Below are 16,303 nucleotides of genomic sequence, written 5' to 3'. Positions count from 1 at the left end.
TTTCATTAGAATACATGAGACATGAGTCCCTTTGAAGCGGCTCTCACACACTGTTTTGCCTATGAATGGGAGGAACGAAACAGAGAGAGAAGCAGGGGAGGAGATGAATAGAAAGAAGAAAAGAGAGAGTACACTCACAGACATAAGGGATATCTCCAGATGAACTGGAAATCTGTCCATATGGTCTGTGTGTGTGTGTGTGTGTGTGTGTGTGTGTGTGTGTGTGTGTGTGTGTGTGTGTGTGTGTGTGTGTGTGTGTGTAAGCCAGTCAGTATGTATGTTTGTGTGTGTATGTGATTTGCATTAGTATTGGCTGTTATGAAAGCCTGCAGATAAACATGCAGATTCATCTCAGCCCCATTATCTAGACAGCAAAATGATGCAGCCTCTCTCTCTCTCTCTCTCTCTCTCTCTCTCTCTCTCTCTCTCTTTCTCTCTCTCTCTCTCTCTCTTTCTCTCTCTCTCTCTGTCGCTCATGGCTGTTTTGATAAACCATTTGAGGTCATAATTGGCCATGGTCAAAACAGCTGTTGTACACCTCTGACTCATAGGTCCTGTGTGTGTGTGTGTGTGTGTGTGTGTGTGTGTGTGTGTATGTGTGTGTGTGTGTACATGCACCTGTATTCATGCCTGTCTGTCTGTTGAGTTCTTCCACCAACTGTGTTTGTACACAAATGTACTTGTTGCTCTTACCTGTGCGTGTTTATGTGTGAGGCTGAAGCTTTATCTTTGTCTATACTCACTCCTGCAGGTGTGATTTTACATGTATGTTTATCTGTGTCTATACTCACTGCTACAGGTGTGATTGTACTTGTATCTTTATCTTTGCATCACTGCTACAGGTGCAGTTGTCCTTGTATGTTTATCTGTGTCTATACTCACTGTTGCAGGTGCGGTTGTACTTGTTGCTCTCCTGTGTGGAGCCTTTCAGTCGGCAGTGGAAGCGATGCTGCCAGAATTCTGGGAACCAGGGGTTCCTCTGGTTGTTTTCGGGGCGAAGTTTAAGGTAGTATTCATCAAACCACTTCACATCAGCAGACTGGAGCTTAATGGTAATACCGCCGGCTGCTTCCCTAACATATCCATCTGTCACATCATACCGGTCCGCCCAGCCATCACTGCAGGAAGAAAGAGAGACAAGGAAAGATGGAGGGAAGGAGAGAGGGAGGAATAGGGAGAGAAACAGAGAGATATGAGCAATTTATAGAAAGAATCTGGCTCGGTTGTCATGATCGGACTTCATCGGGGTCTTATTCACAAGACAAGGTAAAAGGGATCATGAGATTGACCGCTACTTAAGTGCAGCGGCTGCAGTAATGCGGACGTGAAGAGAGAATGTGTGCTCTCTCTTCAGAGAGAACTGAACAACGAAGTAAAGCTCCTGAATTGATGATCTTCATTCTGACCCACACCTGTTGTAGGGTCAGGAGCTTTAGGTAGTGACCGAAAGAATGAGATTGTGTATATAAGCGTCTGGTTTATGACCGATTGGGAGGAGACCCCGGGGCAGACCAAGGACACACTGCATCTCCCAGCCGGCATCGGAGCACCTGATGATCCCCCAGGAGGAGCTGGAGGAAGTTGCTGGGGAAAAGGACATCAGAGCTACTCTGCTTGGCCCGTTTCCACCAACCTGACCTGGATAAGCGGCTAGAGGGATGGATGGATGGATGGATGGATGGATGGATGGATGGATGGATGGATGGATCTGAGCTCAAATTCCATCCTTGGATAACACGTTATGTCTCTCTCTCGCTCTCTGTCTCTCTCTCTATCTCTATCTCTCTCTCTCTTTCTGTGTGTGTATGTGTGTGTGTATGTGTGTGTGTGCGTGCACGCAGAGGGCAGCTGATGTGCCTGTTATTGGGTGAAATTAAATGTTTGGGTTGAGAGGTGAAGCGCAGGGCCACCAATATCTCGCTATAAAAAATAAACTCTAACACATACAGACACACACACACACTGATGAAAACATTTACTTGCTGAGTGCTACAGTTTTCTCAGAGGAAAGGCCCAACATGAAGAAAAAGAGCGAGTGAGAGAGAGAAAAGCAGAAATAGAAAACCAATGAGAGGGAAAGGAGGCAGAAACAGAATGATTGGCAGGGAGTCAGGGAGAAAGGGAGGACATGTGGGACGGAGCTCTTACATCATTATGGGCAATGTCCAATTTTCATCAAATCACTGACAAATAGGCATAAACACTATGATATGCACACACTCACTCACAAACACACACACACACACACACCAGCCGGGTGCTGAGATAATCTAGGTCAAATGGAGCATTTTGGCTGCAGCTCGGCAGCCATGCCCTGTCAGATACCAACAAGATGAATATAACTACCTCCCAACACACACACACACACACACACACACACACACATACACACACACACACAAACTGCGAAAACATATCACTTTTGTTTGGTGTTCTATAAGGATTTGGGTTTACTGTTCCACAAGGAAGCACAGATGGCAATGTGTGTGTGTGTGTGTGTGTGTGTGTGTGCGTGCGTGCGTGCGTGTGTGCGTGTGTGTGCGTGTGTGTGTGTGTTGTGTGTGTGTGTGTGTGTGTGTGTGTGTGTGCGCGCATGTGTGTGTGTGTGTGTGTGTGTGTGTGAGAGAGAGAAAAAGAGACAGGTGGAAGTGAATGAGAAATCTTCTCCCTCAACAACACCTGCCAAAGTGGCCTTGAGCAAGACACTGATCCCCAGCTATTCCAGCAGAGGGTTTCGGCAGCCAACAGTACAAGACTGTGGTTGTACTGGTCAGCTCCCTGTTGTGAATGTGTACTCACCCTCCCTCCTCCTACAAAATACTCCCTCACACTTTCTCGCTTTCTTTCCTTGCTTCCTTCCCTCCTTATCTCTCTCTCTCTCTCTCTCTTTCTCTCACTCTCTGAGCCCCCAGAGAACAAAAACTCATTTTCTCCTACAGCAGTCCCGCCAACTACAGGCTGATTGGAGACCCAAAGAGTGTGTGTGTGTGTGTGTGTGTGTGTGTGTGTGTGTGTGCGCGTGCGTGCATGCGTGTTTGTGTGTCTGAGTGTGTGTAAACCACCTTCTCATCGTCTGTCTGCCTCTTTTGTCTGACTAACTGTCCCTCTCTCTTTCTTTCTTTCTTTCTTTCTGTCTTTCTCACTTCTCTTTCTTAATCTCTCCCTCTGACTCTCTCTCTCCGTATCTCCCCCACCTGGCTCTCATCACTGACCCCACCTCTATCTTTCTCTCTCTTTCTATGTCTCTCTCTTTCTTTCTCTCTCTCCATCCCTCTTTTTCTCGCTTTGGAGCTGTGGTCATAAATCATGGTGGTGGCGTTTCTAGAAGGAGAGATCCATCACATGTTAGTCCATGCCTGTAACCACCCAAATACATGTCTGTGTGTGTGTGTGTGTGTGTGTGTGTGTGTGTGTGTGTGTACATGATGTGTGTGTGTCTGTGTGTGTCTGTGTGTGTGTGTGTGTGTGTGTGTGTCTGTGCGTATGTGTGCTGTGGAATTGGGGTGGGGTGGGGAGGGGGATTCTGTCACCAAATTCGTTGTTAGTAGCACTCCTCCCCATCCTTCAGCAAAGGAAAAAGACGTTGATGGATGGAGAGCAAATCAAGAAATGGATAAATATCTGTGATTGTCTTGGAGAACTATAAGCAAAGAAAGTCAATACGTCACACTACATTATCTCTGGACACCTGATATCTGTTCTACTGTGGGTTCTACTTATGGAAGGTAGTTTGAACATTGTGGACGCCTCTAGCTTTGACAGTACCAAGGCATGTACCAATTACATTTCATATTGAATGTGATGATGCTTTTCTGACTGTATGTGTTACCAGTCATGCAATAGCAGAATGTAAACACAATCAGTCGGACTACATAATAGGATATTTTACTTCACAGTATTCCCATGATGTCACATGCATTTCCTATCAATATGGTGCTTCACCATATACACAGCTCATTGGCTGTAGCTGTCATTTGATTATAATCACCTGTTAGTTTATTACAATTACCTGTTATTTTCCTACCAAGATGGCTGTTTGGTGATGTAACAGCATACTATGAATATACAACTGTCAAACTGGGATTAGATGACAAATGCACTTTATCATGTAATGATCTCTATTTCTCTCCTTTGGTTAGAAGATATTGAAAGACTTGAAATATGTTCCAGAGAAGCTGGATTCTGCATGGCAAAATGTATCAACCTAATCAAAACTTTTCAAACCGCAAAGCCTGGATAAACCGCCAATGGACTTTGCGTGATACCTGAGTTTATTAAGAAATCTGTTTGTTCAAACACATATTGCAATGTGATGTTGCTGTGCTATGCGCTCATTTGGGCTGATGACCTAGAGTGCACTGAAATGATGAAAAATCAAATCAAATCAAATCAAATCAAATCAAATCAAATCAAATCAAATCAAATCACTCAGATCCAACAGAGCAGCATCACTGGCAGGCAGGCATTCGACACTGCTTGAAACCAAATCACATCCACATTTCTATTCACCATGAAATCATTCCTCTCCTGTATTGTTGCTTAATGAACACTGGGAATTTATCACAGCAATTGTCAAGGTGGTTGTTGATGCTTTCTGAACCATTTCATTAACTGTGATAGTGTTGAATTTGTTACATTAACGTTGCCACTCGACTGGTTGGCTGATCACATAATGCTGTATATTTTATGTCAGGCTTAGAGTGAAAATTAGTATGGGATGTAAAAAGTGAATCAATAATGTAGTTCTAGACCCCTCACTTTTAAAGATCCACTTTGTTGCTCAGGCTATTGACTATTATTGTGTCTGGTCCCATGTAAAGGACGGCGTCCCATGCAGAGCAACAAAGTGCTGTCATCACTGTAAGCTGAATGTCCTTTTGATGGATCAATCAGTAGCTCCCCTAAGGGAAGAATGAATGGGATGTTTGATACTTGCTCCTAGTCTGTGTTTAACACAATGTTGCATTGACATTATGAGACAGAGTGGGTGGAAGAGAGAGAGCGAGTGAGAGAGAGAAAGAAGGAAATTAAGTGAGAAAAGGAGAGAAGATAGGAGAGATTCTAAAAGTAAGCAATCAATGATCATTAATCAGTGTTCTCTCTCCTCTGATCAATAGACTTCTTCTCTCTCCCTCATACACACACAGTTTTCTCTCTCCATCTGTCTCTCTCACCCTCTCTCTCTCTCTCTCTCTCTCTCTCATTTACACCTTCATCCTTCCCTTGAGTCCCCTCCGTTTTTCTATCCTTCTCTTCTTCCCCGTCCTCCAATTCTGTCACATTCCACCGCATCCGTCTGTCAATATGTCCTTTCTCTCTTTTGCCTGCCTTTCTCTCCTTCTTTCTCATGCACTCAATGCACTCTTTCTCTCTCTCTCTCTCACATAAACATACAGCGCACATTTTCTCCTCTCCCCATTTCTCCTGCCACATCTTGTTTTTTTCATTTTCAGTTTCTCAGTAGTTTCCTCTCTCTCTTCCTCTCTCCATCTTTGTCTCACTTTCTGTTTTATCTCTCTCACTTTCTGTCTGTCTCTCACTCTGTCTCTATCCATCCCTTTCTCTCTGTCTCCTGCCATCTGTTTGGCAGGCTTCCCAGCAGGTCACACCTGCAGCTCCTCGGAGGCCAAACTAATACAACACATTGGCAACACACAAACACACACACTCAAACAGCACACACTCACAAACACATACACACACCCACTTGAAAGTAGATATCTTTCTGAAAATGTCTCCTACATGCTATAACCCAATATATAATCCAATCTGTGACTTTTGTCATGATTCATCTTCTCACTCTCACCAATCATCTTCATCCCCACTGTATTCTATTGAGTATGACAGAACTGCCATGAAAATATTCATTTAAAAAGCGTGTGACTCAGTGCCAAATGTGAGGGGGGAAAAAAACAGAGTCACTGCTGGAAAAAATCATGTTCTACTGGCAAATTCCTAACTGCCACCTCTGGAAAAGTAATCTGTTTAGTTAACTCTCCAATATAATCACTGCAAATTGTATCTGCTCTGTCCCCTCTGCCTTTCACAAATGGCATGAGAAATGTAATAACTTGCCAGTTAGCAAGTTATTAGCAGACAATAAATCTCAGGTCTGTGCCCTGTGGTGCTTTTATTTGGATAATATAACATAAAATGACATGTTTCGACTCTTCATTGTGGCTTCTGTTTTGAGAGGGTTTGTTTTGTTGAATCCTCTTTTCCTAACATTTCTTCAAACAGCAAAAATTCATTTACAGTCATGACCCACCAGTGCCAGATGAGTGTAAAGATCACTGATATAGGGTAATATCAAAGGAATGTTTTCTCCTATACCAACAAGATACACTTAAGTGTACTTTACATATGTGCCTTTTGTGCTGTAGGTACAGACACTGCATACAATACACACACACACACACACACACACACATACACACATATACACAGATGTTTATGGATCAACACTTATGTAACTGTGTGGGCGATGCTGCCATGTGAAGGGCTCCAGAAAAGGTCTTCAATGCATATGTGTATGTGTGTATGTGTGTGTGTGTGTGTGTGCGCGCGCGTGTGTGTGTGTGTGTGTGTGTGTGTGTGTGTGTGTGTGTGCGCGTGTCAGGGTGTCTGTGGTTGCTTGTGCCTGTGTGAACACTCATCATTGCTAGGCTGATCAATCACTCACTCTCTTCTTGATCAAAACAATTGATCTTAATGACATCATCTCTCTCTCTCTCTCTCTCTCTCTCTCTCTCTCTCTCTCCCTCTCTCTCCATGTCTAGGAGCCCAAGGCCGTTGCCATGGTTTCCAGCCCACGCTCAACTTGCCGTCTGTGCGTTGTGTCTCGTTAGAGTACATTGCATTTAAAAAGCACGCACACGCGTGCGCGCACACACACACACAGAAGCACCAGAGCCACACACCTATGCATTTACTTTTCAATAATCTCTGTGCTGGAAATGCTACCCACATAATAATACAGTATGCCAGTCTTTTAGGGCAGTGCAATATCTTAATCAGAACTTTACAAACCAATTCTACATACCAAGGCCTGAGGCAATTGACTTTCCATTCAGTTAATTCAGAATATAAATAGAAAGTAGAACTCATTTGCGAAGGAGCATTCATTTTCAATTAGTTCTTTCTTGGTTATGAAATCCCTCTCAAGCCTTATGTTCTTGAGTCTTTGAATTCCAAGGAAATTCTGCGATGGAAATTTGCTTAAAGTGATGCTCAACACACTTAACTGATGCAACTTTAATAAAAAGGGTATTTTCCTGCCCCTATTCCTTCAATCAGTTATTAAACAGCTGCAAATGCTGTTTGTTCAACCAGCTGTTATCACAACTGGAGACAAGAGCATTCCTGTTGAACATTTTATCTGAAACAAAGACCAGGTTGGTCATATTTGATCAGAGAAGGAACCAAAGGGTTTTGGATGTTCCTCTGTGTTCTCATATCATTTTCATTAGACCCCATTCACACTCTGCTTAGTGAGGACACTGCTGTAGTTGCCCTGGCAGGAAAACACAGCTGTTTTTTTGTTGAGCGGTGGCATGCAGTTCAAGTTCAGTGTGGTTTTAAAATAAGTTAGAAATTCAGAATGCTCTGCTGTCATTGCAGTTGAATTGGTTTCAGCGGGGAAAATAAGGTCATAGATTTTTTATTGCCAAAATATTTGGATATGATCTGGAGCCACACTGCCAATAGGTCACTTTAGTAATTAATGTCTGGGTTCAATTACAGCATGCCACCCGACCCCAGCCCACCCACTCTCTGGCTGCCATGGCAACCTGGCAGACATTCTAGATGAGCATCTGCTGCTTACAACCATACATATTGTGCGCACACACCACACACACACAGACACGCAGACACACACACACACACACACACACACACACACACACCAGCGCTCCACCAACAGAACCTGAGAGCACTAATGAGCTGCAAAGACAACACAACTATGAAAAGGGAACACAGAGCACACACACACTCCTCCGCAAATCGTACACAAACACACAGCCACACACAAACACACTGCAGGCATGTCAGAGTTTAGCTGTGTCAGATGTGTCCTCTGTCCTTAAAAAAATCATCAAAGATAATGCTTGTGTGATATCCCACATACTGTATATATCAATGTCAAATGAATTGTGAAAATGCCCACCTAATGACTGCGTTCTCTTGCCTTCGTGAGCTTTCCATTAGCATATTTATTTGTTGTCCCTGCTGTGACTCCCATTCCTTTAATCTTAGATGTGATTCAATTTTAGTGATGATTTATGTTGCTATTACCAGAGGTTGCGATGGCGGCATTGGAAGCAGTGTGCATGGTTATTCTTTTTATCCTACTTGAGCATCTGTGGGTAACACTTTATTTTCCGGGTCCACTGCTTCCTAGTAATTTCCTAGAAAGGAATTGATATGTAACTGAATTTCTTAGGAAGTTTCCTAGAAAGAACCGTGACATTATGTACTAATTATAAGGAACACAGCTCAGTTGTGGGAGCTGATAAATTCCTTGGTAATTCTTCTTTATGAGTTTCCAAAGAAGTTGAAAATGGAAGAGGTCAGTTTGGTGGATTTGATAAGATACTGTAAATTTCTAACTACAAAATTATAAACTATTTATTGGGAAAATAGAGGCAGAGACCAATTTGGGAACCCAAGTAATTATTCACTTAGAAGGAAATTAGAGGAGGATGATACTGTACGTATATGTTGAATTATTTAATTATCTGTAATTTATTATTATTATAATTATTAAACCTTATTTAGACAGGTAATCTCATTGAGACACGGGGTCTCATTCACAAGAGAGACCTGGTCGGGCAACAGCAGCAGCACAACACAAAGTTACAGACAGACAGGACATTCAATACAGAGACAAGATAGAACACAATCATAAAAGTGATAAGTGCCAAAGTGCCAAAGTGGTAGCCAGATTTTAGGCACTATGTACAAGAGCAAACCCCCACAGACGCTCTCTCCATATTTCTTACAAGTAGTTTGGCGTGTGTGGAAATTGCGAACCCACAAAATAAAGCATTATCCATCTGTGTTAAGGCACCTGGTAAAAGTTTTTATGGGAAAATGCAATTCTCCTCTTTTCTCACAAGAGGTTAAAACCATGCATTCCCTTTTCCATAGTCCATTTACTGCTGAGACAAGTCTTGATATAGTATTAAAAAATGTGATAATCCTTCTATTCAGGGAAGGTTTATAACTTCATATGGTTAGGGTTCGGGAAGAATATGATGAACGTTGACATTTTTTTTGCAATTTTTAATTTGAACGGAAAGTAACAAGCGGACTCAAGCCACAACGCCTCATCCATCAGCCTCAGACAAACGGAGGGCAAAGTTCACCATGACAACAGCAAAACTCATTAAGCCAAATGTCAGAACTGTCTCACACACAGACACAGTGGCGCTAAACAGTGTGTGTGTGTCTGTGTGTTTGAGAGAGAGAGAGAGAGAGAGAGAGAGAGAGAGAGAGAGAGAGAGAGAGAGAGTCTAAGGCCTGTGTCCATGTGTGTACCCAACTGTGTAATTATGTGAGTGATCTGACCACTTTACACGCCTGTCATTCAATAACACACACACACACACACACACACACACACACACACACACACACACATACACACACACACACGCAGCATCCCACGCCTGCTTACCTTGACAGCAGACTCATCTATCGATGTCACACTTCATTACTCTCTGTTTCTCTCTGTCTTTCTTTTTCTCTCACTCTATCATCCTTTTTTCCATTTTTCTTTTCTGTCCGCATCTGTATCATATCTCTCTTCCTTCCTCTCTCTCCCCATTTCTTTCACTCTATACATCTCCCGATATCTCTCTTACTGCTCTCCCGTCTTTCTTGTATTCTCTCTTCATCTTTCTCTCCCATCACTGCTCTTCATCCTCCCTCTCTCTGTCTCACTCTTTCAGTCTGTCTTATCTTTTGCATTCTTCCTATCTGTCTCCATCTCTCTTTCTCCTATTACCCCTTTCTCTTCCACTCATCTGCCTCTCTCTCTCTCTTGCTTTTTATTCTCTCTCCATTTCTCCATCGTTCCCTTTACCGAGCAGCCTTTTCTCTGTCTAGCCGGTGTCTCTGTCTCTGTCTGTTTATTTGGTCTTTCACAGAACCATAATTACGTTGGCAGACAATCATTGAAATTCAGTTAGTCTTCCTAACTGCCTGGGAAAAATGAGAAAAATTCAACTAATGTGTGAGACAGACAGCCACACACAAACAAAATGCACAATGCACAGACAAAACATATCGCTGTTGTTGGGTGAAAGTCTCGTATCTCCAAAATGTCAACTCCTCAGGGACTAAAAAACTGCCTTGTTTTTGTCTTGATGACAATGCATTTTTGAGTTTATCCAGTGGGTTTTAAAAAGGTTTCATAAACACAAGGTTTGCAGAACTTTCTCAACCCACAGAGCAGCATGTAATCCTTCAACTGAAGTTACAATAAAACATGAAAATCATCAAAATTGCAGTTAAGAGGTTTTCAGCCAACAGTGACAATATTATTATTCTTGTGAGAATATTCCATTTACCTAACAGTCAGACAGTGTTACACCTAAACTACGCTGCATGTGTAATATTTGCGTATCGGAACTTTAAAGCTTTTTAAACTTTTACGCATTTTAAGCTGCTACACCAGGTCCGTTCTTCTGCTGTGGTCTGCTGGTTGTGTTGTGCCAATCTACATTTATGGGTAAGTGAACACAATTATCTAGTTTTGCTTATTTTTCCATTAAACAACTCAAGTTGTACCTGAGGAACATTAATGAGCCATATAGGAGTGTAGGCGTACTGTTGCCAAATAGAAGGCTTCTCAGATAACCTCATCTCCAACATTTATTTAATGGTTTATGTATCCTCTATTTGTTTACTGACATGGTGATCAATGACTATAATGAGCAAAATCTTGCCATTTATATACATTTATATGGCTCAAATATGCAACAGACCATTGCGTGGTCCAACAAATAAAAAAAAAAAATAGAAGCCATGCATTTCTCCAAACTTGCAGCTCCGATTCGGCTTAGTTTCAGATCCGGGAACATGCTGCATACCCAGCCAGTGCAGCAGGCTGCAGCTGAAGTAAATAGCGTATCAGATCTGACCCTTCCAACACAAACGGACAGAACAGAAACTCATCTGGTGTAGTTGTTGAACCGTCCAGATTAATTTATTGACAAGCCAAAGTGCAGTTGTGTAAGGTTCCTCCTGTAAGAGTGAAATGTTATCTACTTTCCTTTTTCTGAAAGATCGTTACTTTGGTCTTCTCCATGTTTATTGACAACTCCCACTTTTTACAGCAGTCCTCGAGTACAGACAGTTTTGCTGCAAACCTTGTTAAGTAGGTGACAGTATTACAAGGTTGTCTGCATAAAAAAGACATTTAATCTCTGGGTCTCCAAGAGGGAGTCTAAGGGATGTTGATTTTTCCAGATGCTCAGATTGCATCCCTGTCTTACACCTCTATTTTGACAAAAAAAACTGCATTCTTTATCATCAATTTTTAACACAGTATTTGTTTTCATTGTAGATCCCTTTGATAATATCGTAGACCTTACCTCCCACACCGTTTTGAAGGAGTCAAATCAATGAAACAGGAAAATATTTCAGGTTCATTTCATTAATGTGTGGAGAGCATATATGTGGTCTGTGGTTCTATGTGTGGGGAGGAATCCAATTTGGCTTTTGTTTAAGGTCTTCTGCTCAGAGAGGCAAGAAAGCTGGCATTGATGATGCTACAAAAAACACTGCCCAAGGTATTATTTACACAGACACCTCTGTAATTACTGGGGTCCATGTTGTCACCATTTTAAAGAAGTGTTAAAGAAGGTGTTATAAAGCCTGCTATATATTCCAGATCTCAGGAAAGTAGCGTGTCCTCATCACCATGTTGAATAGTCGGAGAATGGCCTGTCTCAATTTGGGGCTGCTGTGTTTCAGCTCTCTCTCTCTCTCTCTCTCCTTCTCTCTCACACACATACAGACACACACATACACACACTTTGTTCAGGCTAGTTTAGGCATACAGAGTGTATTTCAGAATAGGATAACTCTAGTGATTTCCCTGGGCTTCAGACACCAGACACTGATTTGATATGTGACAGGGGGACAGGAACAAAACTGTCAAGGAAGAAGGGAGGGAGACAGACAGAGAAAAAAGACAAAAAGTTAAGGAACAGAGACGAGAATGTGCAAGGGGGAAAGTCAGAGAGAGAGAGAGAGGCAGACAGATGGATAAGCACAGAGAGGATAGGAGAGGAAAAGTGGACACATGATAACAGACAGGGCAAGAGAAGAGAAGAGAAGAGAAGAGAAAGAAGAAGAGAAGAGAAGAGAAGAGAAGAGAGAAGAGAAGAGAAGAGAAGAGAAGAACAAAGCAGACCAAGGAAGGACAGGACAGGACACGGAGTGACTGCACAGGCAGAATAGTAGAGCACTGGCTCCTGGATTAGTCTTTGTCTTCCTTCAATTCACACACACAGCAAAAAAATTGCTGTCCATACATCCAATTCAATCCATTCTCACTGCTGGACTGACTCAATGGAGCAAATTACCGCTGAGAGGAGGACACAGCGTGAGGGAACGGAGGGGAGAGGTGATGGAGATTCAGAGTAACAGAAAGCTCCATCCTGGCCTAATGGAGAGTAATGACTGAAGAGATTTGTGGAGGCAATATTACACTTTGGTACAACGATTTCATTTTCCAGCATGCTAACCTCAAGCAATGTGTATTCACCTTCAGGGCCTGTTCAAACTGTCTCTATCAACGTTTGCAATTAGGAAAACTTACCTCTTGGAAAATATGTGAAAACAGTTGTTTAGTATATGTCAGAAGTAGGATTTTCAGCCTATTAAATTGTAACAAAAACACATTGGGTGTCATCACTGCAGCTGGAGACTTTTCATGAGCCCACAAGGACATATAGCTTCCAAAAACTATAAATGTTGCACAAATGTGAAATTTTACAACGGTCTGGTGAAGCAACACAATGGAAAAAATTATCCCATTCAATTTGTTCACGTTACTGGAATGATTCTTCAATGGAGTGAACTATGGCTTAGAGGAAGCTAGAAAGAGAGAGGAGGAGGAAAGAGAAAGATAAAGAGGGGAAGAGAAACAGAGACAAGCTACAGCAAGAGAGAGAAAATTACTATATGCGGTTTGGTGGACGCTTTCATCTAGAGCACCTTACAGTACTATGAATGCATACATTTTGATCATGGGTGGCCTCAGAGGGAATTGAGCCACAAACTCTGACATGCTCTACCTATTGAGCTATAAAGGAAAGAGAGAGAGAGAGAGAGAGAGAGAGAGAGAGAGAGAGAGAGAGAGAGAGAGAGAGCAGGAGGTAGGAGTTAGGAGGGATAAAGAAAGACAGAGAGAGAGAGAGAATGAAGATAAAAAGAGAGGAGGGAAAGTGTCAAGGGTGGAGAGGGAAATGGAAGGAGGGTATAAGGGAAGCAAGATGGATGAGTGCAGATAACAGACATTACTCCTCTCCAGCTGGGGTCTTTGTCTGGACGCAGTCAGCTGTGAGAACACCACACACACACACACACACACACACACAGATATAGATACACTAGTACACACATACATCAGTTCCCTAAAAATCTCTTCTTCCGTTGAGTGTGTGTGTGAGAGAGAGAGACTTTCACAACACACTAAGTTCAATAGTGTCTACTATGACTTTTTATATCACCATAATATTTTGGGGGCATCAAGGTGGCCTAGTGTTTGGAGAAATCAGAGAAACCCGTATCTAGCAGGTTCCAGGTTTGATCCCTACAACAGCCAATTTTGTCCATCAACTGCCACATCTTGTTGCCTGGTGTCCAGCCCCCATGAATCACAGTCTTTAGCCCTTTTTCAATTTGCATGGTGATTCATAGGGGTCTGGACTGGCAGTTATTTCGGACAGATACTGTCTGACATAGCTGATTGGATGGTCGATGTAGGCGGGACAAACCTAATTATGACACACACACTTCCAAAATGGCAACACCGGAAAAGGAATTAATGGCATCAATGAATTAAAACAGGAACAATCAGTATGTTTAAAAGCCCAGAAGTGAACGCCACCATGATGTTGCTCTGAGGCATTTCCAGATTACGTCAATCTGCTTTGCTGCTGTGATTGGTCAAAGGCTTTGATAACTGACGGCTAACACCAACCAATCAGTTGTGGATAGACTTGCGTCCAGACTTTTATGAATCGCCAAGCAAATTCAAAAAGTGCTAAAGACTGCAATTCATGAGGGCTGGACACCAGGCAACATGTCTCCTGCCAAAGTCTCTTGTTAACTAATTTTGGATAAGAAAATCAGCCAAATGCCTTAATTAATAGTAGGCTTGTGATTGGAAGGTCGCTGGTTCAAATCCCTGAGCCAGCTTGGAGCGCAGATAAAGTACATAAGGACTGTTCTCCCCTCCAGTTAAACCCCATTTGCTCCAGTGGCCAACCATAGCCCACAAGACTGTGGTTGTACTGGGCAGCTCCCAAGTGTGAATGTGCGTAACTGTATGAATGTGAAGCAGGGCGTTGCAGAACAAACCTTCTACGGATATAGAGAAAGATGTGGAACATTAACAAATATAGGTCAACCTAAAATGCCTAAAATCAGGGATGGAGTGGGGGAGACTGAAGAAATGGCGAAAGAAGCAAGACAGAAAGAGAAAGAGACAGTCCGAATCATGAGAGAGAGAAACACTGGAAGGAGCGGTGAGGTTAAAGACACTTAAATCCGGAGAGATAAGGAGGGATTGAGAGAAAGAGGGAGAGAAGATAAAGTGATACAGATAGGATCTCTCTGGGAGAGATAGAAAGACTGAGAGAGGTATGGAGCCAGAGAGAGAGAGAGGGGAGAGAGAGGGGAGAGAGAGGACAGTGTTTCAGGAGGTGGGATAAGCGGGTGGTCTTAGTGAGGTCAAGACAGAAAAAGAGGAATAGTGTCAGGGTGAGGAAGAGAGAGGAGGGGTGGAGTAAGGAACAGAGAGAGAAATGAAGAAAGAGGAATGATGTCAGGGAGAGAGAGACAGAGGCTGTATATCCTGCCGATACCTCCTGGACCTGCCTCATCACTTTTTATCGCTTCACACATAAAAACGTCATTTCTCATATTCAGCACAGCGGCCAATGTATCAGCGGCTAAGGTATTACACCACCAGTGTAACATTACTCTCTCCCACTCCCTCATTTCTCCTCTATCCCTATCGCCACAAGGGCCTTCCTGTCTCTCTCTGTCTTACTGCCCATTCTACTTTCCCATCCCTCTCTCCATATTTCTCTTTCTCAGCACCCCCCCTCTGTCTCTTCTGTCTCTCTCTCTCTTCATATTCAGATTCAGTTTTTCAATACAATTATTCAAGTTAAACAATAGAAATTCAAATTATGTGATTCAAATTCAGTTTTTTAATGCAATTATTCAAGTTATGCAATTCAAATTCAAATATAAATAATTCAATTTCATTTTCTAGTGACACATATTTCTGCCCATAAACAAAAGAGTAAACCAGCCACGCGTTAAAATGAATTAAAGAGGTGAACTTGCCATTAAATGTTGCTCATAAGATGATGCCTAAACAACACTAACAGGTGAAAATGCCAAGTTGAACAGTTCAGTTGAAGTCCAGCCACAAACCATCCACATTTGAGACAATGTAATGTCTAATGCCAAGTCTCAGCACACACACACACACACACACACACACACACACACACACACACACACACACACACACACACACTAATGGACAATCTTGTATAACCTAATGAGAGCCCAGTGGCATAGAAGCAGCAGTTGGGAGCTATTCCCTGCTCTACAAGATGGCAATAATTATACTGGTTGGGCCTACACACACACACACACACACACACACCCAGCCTGCCTGTTTGACAGCAGGGATTAGCAAGAAGAGGTGCAACTAATGCCCAGTAACGAGACCTCCAGCTTATCGCCCACAGAATCGTGTGTGTACATTTGTGTGTGTGTATATCAGAGAGAGAGAGAGAGCGAGAGAGTGAGTGAGAAAGAGAGAGAGAGAGAGAGAGAGAGAGAGAGAGAGAGAGAGAGAGAGATCTACAGTAAATTAGCTGCATGTTATTCTGAACTTTAATGACTTTCCCACATCTCACTGGTGCTACATACCTCAACCATTGCCCTCCCTTCTCTCTCTCTCTCTCTCTCTCTCCCTCCATGTCTCTCTTTCTGTACCTTTCTCGCTCTCTTCCTCTCTCTATCTCTGTCTCCTGTGTTGCTA

General features: G+C 42.6%; 1 protein-coding gene across 1 annotated transcript in view; it reads right to left on the bottom strand.

Annotated features, from left to right (window-relative positions):
- Positions 1-16,303, bottom strand: part of grm5b (glutamate receptor, metabotropic 5b) — a 61,611-nt gene that overhangs the window by 14,051 nt on the left and 31,257 nt on the right. Inside the window, 1 exon segment of the mRNA XM_071537490.1 lies at positions 883-1,118. Within this exon segment, the coding sequence (XP_071393591.1) occupies positions 883-1,118 (236 nt within the window).

This window comes from Centroberyx affinis, unplaced genomic scaffold (genome assembly GCF_046629955.1).
Source record: "Centroberyx affinis isolate AG114_WGS23_722 - 3 ecotype Tasmania unplaced genomic scaffold, CSIRO-AGI_Caff_v1 ptg003057l_1, whole genome shotgun sequence".
Lineage (NCBI taxonomy): Eukaryota > Metazoa > Chordata > Actinopteri > Beryciformes > Berycidae > Centroberyx > Centroberyx affinis.
Note: the sequence above shows the minus strand (reverse complement) of the source record. Positions and strands in the feature narration are given on the sequence as shown.